This window comes from Callithrix jacchus, chromosome 4 (assembly GCF_049354715.1).
Source record: "Callithrix jacchus isolate 240 chromosome 4, calJac240_pri, whole genome shotgun sequence".
In the NCBI taxonomy this organism is placed as follows: domain Eukaryota; kingdom Metazoa; phylum Chordata; class Mammalia; order Primates; family Cebidae; genus Callithrix; species Callithrix jacchus.
In genome coordinates, this window is record NC_133505.1 from 4,667,859 (window position 1) to 4,674,873 (window position 7,015).

Sequence of the window (7,015 nt, forward strand, 5' to 3'; positions counted from 1 at the left end):
CCTAAAAGCGGTGGCTCACACCTGTAATCCCAGCACTTAGGGAGGCTGAGGCCAGCAGATCACCTGAGGTCAGGAGTTTGAGACCAACCTGACCAAATCAGACTGGGGGTGGTGGTGCACATCTCTAATCCCGGCTACTCCGGAGGCTGAGACAGGAGAATCACTTGAAGCCGGGAGTCAGAGGTTGCAGTGAGACAAGTTGATGCCACTGCACTTCCGCCTGGGTGACAGAGACTCAGTCTCAAAAAAATAAATAAAAATAAAATGATGGTACATTGAACTTCTGTGTTTCTTTCACTCTCAGATACATTCATGGCTGCCCATTTAGTTGATTTTCACATCAACAGCAAGAGTTAGGAATGGAAGCAACCCAAGCAAAAAGAGTTGATTTTCTAATTTTCTGTCAATGCCCTTTGTGTTCTTAATCTATTGGATTTATATACTTTCCATTAATACTAACTGCAAATGTCTTCTGCAAACATGTTTCCACAGATGAAAGCCATAAAATGAAACACATTGCTTTAATTTACGGAGGTAAACATTACAAAAATTTTCAGTTCTACCTGGGTTTTCAGATTCAGTCTTCCACATATTTTCTCAGTTTTCTTCATGTTCTTTCGTTTTGTTTTATTCCATCACAACTGTTCACATAGCTGACTGTCTTTGGTCTAATGAACCATTCATTTGTATCTAAAAATTGGCCATTTTAAGACGGGAAAGATTCTTTCTTATTTAGTTTTTCAAACTGTCAATAAGGAAACATTTTTTTTCTGTACTCTCAGGTTCACTAACTAGGGTCCTGCAAATTAACAAAGGACAGATTAACACGGGGGAAGAAAGCATACAATTTTATTAGTATATTACATGCACAGAGTTCACAAAGAAAAAAAAGTGAAACCTTAAAAAAGCAGTTAGACTCAGGGACTTATATACCATTCCAACAAAGGAAAGGGAGTTTGCGCCTCACAGGATGACAGATTGTGGGAATGTGACTAGGAAATACATGGGGGAAAAAAAACATGGAAGGTGAAGTGAAAGATAGAAGTTATTGTAAGGTTTGTTTTTGCAGATTCATCTCAGTGCCAAATCTAGTGATAAAAGAGTTGCTCTTTTTTTCCTGTGTAGAAGTTGGGGACACTTTTACAAGGGAAATTTGTCACCTTCACAAAGGGAACATGCCCTGCTTTATTTGGGTAAGGAGAAGACAGAACTCTTCCTATATCTGTTGATTCTCAATTGCCTTCAGCTGAAGATAACTCTTATGCCAAAGTGAAATCATTTGGGGTGATATTATGATATTCTTAAAAACGTATACTCAATTTCACATTATTAATTTTATTTTTATTTTTAAATTAGTTTTATAAAATCATTTTGAAAAACAGTAATAATATTTAAATAATTCCAAGAACACTGCTGATTAGCCAAAAATGTCAATGAATACTGCATAAAGAACTCACTGATAATCATGAAAATTTATGACATTGTTCATGTATGATAAAAGTGTGAGTAACATAAAAACTAGACGCTAACTTTTTTTTTTTTGAGACGGAGTCTAGCTCTGTCACCCATGTGGGAGTGCAATGGCTGAATCTCAGCTCACTGAAATCTCCACCTCCTGGGTTCTAGTGATTCTCCTGCTTCATACACACACTGACCCTATCCCCTTGGGTGGAGGGTGGTGCCCGGCACCACGCCCAACTAATTTTTTCTATTTTAAGTAGAGATGGGATTTTGCCACGTTGGTCAGGCTAGTCTGGAATTCCTGCCCTCAGGTGATCCACCTACCTCAGCCTCCCACAGTGCTGGGATTACAGGGGTGGGCCACCAAGCCTGGTGCTTTATATTCCAATTACACGCAGTACTCTCCCGGCTAAAAACTTATATATGATATTACACACCCCTAGGCAAAACTCTCGATATTTTGGCAACATAAGCCTGAGAGAAATGTAGAAGGGGCCTTGTGGTTGAAATTCCTGCTAGAGATGAACAGGCCCAGGACAAGACAGAATTACATTGCTGAAGGATTTCAGAAGAGAATAGGGATTGAGGGTTCTGTGGCAACAACAGCTTTGGGAACCAGCATTACTGGTGCACTTATTTACAATATGCCAAGCACTTTGCTCTTTATATTTATTTTCGAACACATTCTTGTCACTGCACTTTGAGGTTGGTTCCTTTGTCATTCCCACTTCAGAGATGAAGAATTAAAGCTTGGTGGCATTCAAGATGTAGCTAGTTAGCTGTGTGTATGTGAACGGTTTTTGTTGTTGTTGTTGTTGTTTTTAAGTCAATAAATTTTTATTCAAGGAATTTCACATCAAGGTCACCATAGTTCCTCTGAAGAGCTACATCTTCAAAAGATTCATCTTCAAGTTAGCCCTCCTTAATACAACTGATGCGTAATCCACAGTCGTCAGCCCACAATTCTTTTATTTTGCCTTCTTTTATCTCCATTTGAATATGAATATAGTGGTGAAACTTCAACATTCTTCACCAAGAATCTTTGAGCTGTAATTTCTTCAACCACTTCCACCTGGGGTCATTTTAAAATTAGGTGTATCTGCCTGGTTCTCAATTTGACAAACTTTCTCTCTAAACATGACTGAGTTCAAATCATATTTATTCCTAAGCTATCATACTCAAGTATCCTACAAAGCAGTGGAATATGCCAAAAGTTAAGATAAAAATTAAATTATTAGGTATTTCATACTTTTGACTAGTTTTTGAACTGCGAGTGAAGATAACATACTCTGTGTCCTGGCACTGTTCCTTGGAACCATAGGGACCACATATTTAATTTTAAATATTCTAGTAGCCACATTTTAAAAAGTTTAAAAAAAACTGAAATGTACTTTAATGATTTTAATCTAGTATAATCAAAAATTGTCTAAACAAGTTATCTAATATTAAAATATTGAGTTTTTACTTTGTTTTTTTACTAAGTCTTTGAAATCTGGTGTGTATTTTACACTTAAAGCACATCTCGGTTTGGACTAGCCACATTTCAATGCTTAATAGCCACATGTGACTAGTGGCTATCATCTTGGACAGGACAGCGTTTACACTCTGGGAAGACACAAGCAAACACTTGCTGTGCAGCAGGATACAGTTTTCCAAGAAAATAATTTTTCTGACCTGTTCCTTAAACCCAGAGAGTGTCTCTAATACTTTGTATTTTATTGGCTTGTTCTGTTGTAACTGCCCAGGGGGCTCTCCTTGTCCACTGCCTAGACACAGCCAAGTTATCAAGACAGGGCAACTTCGAGTAATTCACATGGAGCTGGCAGTATGAGAGACTAAAGTTTCATTATTACTCAAATCAGTCTCCTTGAGAATTTGGGAACCAAAGTTTTTTGTTGTTGTTGTTTTTCGTTGTTTGTTTTTCAGACAAAGTTTCACTCTTCTTGCCCAGGTTGGAGTGCAATGGTACCATCTGGGCTCACCACAACCTCTGCCTTCCGGGTTCAAGGGACTCTCCTGCCTCAGCCTCCCAAATAGCTGAGATTACAGGTGCATGCCACCACACCCAGCTAATTTTGGATTTTTCGTAGGGAATGTGTTTCTCCATGTTGGTCAGGCTGGTCTTCAACTCCTGGACTCAGGTGATCCACCCGCCTCGGCTCCCAAAGTGCTGGGATTACAGGCGTGAGCAACGGTGCCTAGTGGGGACCAAAGTTTTTACAGATAATTTGGTTGGAAGGGGACCAGTGAGTCGGGCGTGCTGATTGGATCAGAGATGAAATCATAGGGAGGGTAAGCTGTCTTTGTGTTCTAAATCAGTTCCTGGGAGTGGTGGGGTGGGGGATACAAGACCGGATAATTCAGTTTATCTATCTGGGTGATGTCAGCTGATCCATTGAGTCCAGGGTCTGCAAAATACCTCAAGCATCATCTTAGGTTTTAAAACAGTGATTTTATCCCCAGGAGCAATTTGAGGAGGTTTAGAGTCTTGTAGCCTCCAGCTGTATGACTCCTAAACCATAATTTATAATCTTGTGGCTAATTTGTTAGTCCTGCAAAAGCAGTCTGGTTGCCAGGCAGGAAGGGGATTTGTTTCTAAAAGGACTGTAACCATTTTTGTTTCAAAGCTAAACTGAGTTCCTCCCAAAGTTAGTTAATCCCAAGCTCAGGAATCAGCAAGGACAGCTTAGAGGTAAGAAGCAAGATGGAGTTGGTTAGACCAGATCTCTTTCACTATAATAATCTTCGCAGTTATGGTTTTTGTAAAAGCAGTTTCACTATCCACTTTGCCTCATATCATGCCTCTGACTAGAGAATTCCAACAAAACTTAGGCCCTGCCACACCACCATGTCTCCCTGTCCTCCCTGAAGGAGTCCAATTTCTGAAACAAAGGAAACTATATATGATAGTATAAAACTATATATGAGAAGGAAAATATATATGATAATCCATTCTAAGGTTATCTTATTGATTAGAAGATATTAAAGTATGGGTTGACAGTGCCTAGCAGTATCTGCTGGTAGTATGAATTTGGTCGGTTCCTGAGACTAATTCCTGAGACTGAGCCTCCATTTCTGTAAAATGGAGACAATAAGACAATTTGCATTACAGTGCTGAAGAATTTTACATAAATGATAAATTAAAAAAGAAAAAGAATTTTACATAATAATTCAGATCAACCACTTCACATGGTACTTGACCCATGGAAAACTCAGTACTTCTCAATTCATAGGGTGCTCCTGCAGAGATGTGAATAGAGTGGTAAGATGATGAAGAAGGCCACATATAATTTGAAAAAGCACGGCCAGTGATCTGAGGCAGATTTATCATGAAACTCAAGTGTTTGGACCTACACTTCCAACGTGCTCAGAGGGACCCTACGAATGGGTTACTTTCCCTTTTTAAAATTTGCATTTTAATCACAGATAGTCACAACTGTTATTTATTTCTACTCAATCCTCCTTTCTGTTAAAATTCACCATTGTCTGATTATGTTGGAATGCTGATGAAAATACTTGAAATTTGAGTAAGAGAAAATTCAGCTGAAGATATATCTAGTATGGGGATAAGTTATGTGATTTGCATATGTGTTCATGTGTAGTTCATTCCTTACTGGTTAACATGATGTAAGAATGGCTTCAAGGAATGTTCTACTGCTCACTAGAGTAACTCACCTGGCAAGATAACTTCCTGGCAAGATACAGGTCTAGATAACATATTATGACGTCTAAGTATTCAAAACACCTTCCCAGCACTGAGCGTGAGCATCTAAGGGAGAGTACAAATGTATGGAGCCAGAAGCTTGTCTGGAAATAATTCTTAGAAACTTTATAACTTATATATGAAAGGAGCTTGACAGAGGATTTTCCAAATTTGAAAACAATCCTAAAAACTTACTTGACATTACCAATGTGTTTTGAAATTGAAACTCTTCTAAGTTATCAGGAAAACAAATTATCATCAGCTACACTGGAGGAAAGATGGAATTTTCTATTACCTATAGACAATATTACAAAATAATTTCGATCTGGAGATGGAATCAGTATTCAGTCCAAACTATAGGAAAATACACATTGTAGTGTCATATTCAGAAGTTAAAAAAATACATTATTTTTAGAAATTTGTGATATGTTATTTCATCTGCTTTTATAAATTTGAAATTTGATTTTTTAAATTATAAATTAATATTTACTGTCTACACTACTTTTGCATTTTTAGTTTTATCTTATAGGTTTTAATGGTTAACAAGTTGTAAAAGCTTTGAGCACCAGGAAACCTTGATCTATCCCATCATATCAAATCTTGTATACTAGCATTTACAAGATTTAAGAAATTAGCATTTAAATAAATTTTTAAATATTAAAAGGGTACATGGATAAAAGAGCTTTGCAGTTGCTTATCCTTCATTATCTCAAGGCGCCCCGGATTTTAAGCAATGGCTGCATAATCTTTGGTTGACTATAGGCAAATCTTGTGTATTTCTTGTTATATAAACCTATCTAGTGGACTTCGGGCAGTGTGTACTGAGGCCTCCGCCTGAGCTGACTCCACTTCTAGCATACCAATTTCAGTACCGAATGTTGGAGTCAGACGTTAATGTTGCAGGACTTTAGAAAATATGAACTTTGACCTAACGACTTAATGATACTGTCAGACCTAAAAACCGTTAGGCGAATTAAAAGCAGTGATGGCACTGCCAGGAGCCTATTTTATTCAAAACGTGTTAGTAATACACATCCTATGAGACAAGACACCTAATATTTAGCAAGGGCAAGTCTTGAGTCAATTGTTTTCCATAAATACGACCCTTCCAAATGAAAAGGCTGTAGGTAAACTCACCAGCACTGTTACTGAAAACCATTAGTTTTCACTAACACACCTTTAAAAACCTTTACATGTTCTAGGCATTGATGGGACAACCGAATTGGTTACAACTGTTTAAGTGAAATTTTAAGTGGCTCTGAAAAGAGCCTTTTCAATTAGGGGTAAATGGGCAGATTTACGCCCTTTCCCCACGGATGCGACGTGCCAACTGGATATCTTTGGGCATGATAGTGACGCGTTTAGCGTGAATAGCACACAGGTTGGTGTCTTCGAAGAGCCCCACCAGGTAGGCCTCGCAGGCCTCCTGCAGCGCCATCACCGCAGAGCTCTGGAAGCGCAGGTCGGTCTTGAAATCCTGGGCGATTTCCCTCACGAGACGCTGGAACGGCAGCTTCCGGATTAACAGCTCAGTGGACTTCTGGTAGCGGCGAATTTCGCGCAAAGCGACGGTGCCGGGACGGTAGCGGTGCGGCTTCTTCACTCCGCCAGTGGCCGGAGCGCTCTTGCGGGCCGCTTTGGTGGCAAGCTGTTTGCGCGGCGCTTTGCCGCCGGTGGACTTGCGAGCTGTCTGCTTCGTACGAGCCATTTGCAACGGAAGCCGACTCAAAAACGCAGTCAGAGAAGTTGCCTTTATATAGAGTGAGAAACATTCTGATTGGGCCTGTGATATTTCAAAAGTCCCGCGCGATAAAATCATTGGCTGAAGAGTGGCCCTCACTGATTGGTTCA

The 7,015-nt window shown here is 39.3% G+C and overlaps 2 protein-coding genes across 4 annotated transcripts in view; both read right to left on the reverse strand.

The window, feature by feature from the left end:
• The window catches only part of HFE (homeostatic iron regulator), a 59,887-nt gene that overhangs the window by 29,484 nt on the left and 23,388 nt on the right, over nt 1-7,015 (reverse strand). The gene's annotated exons all lie outside the window — the stretch shown is intronic.
• LOC144582000 (histone H3.1) lies at nt 834-6,891 on the reverse strand. Its single transcript, XM_078368143.1, has one exon. It carries the CDS (start codon nt 6,870-6,872, stop codon nt 6,462-6,464), a length of 411 nt encoding a protein of 136 aa, XP_078224269.1. The 5' UTR covers nt 6,873-6,891; the 3' UTR covers nt 834-6,461.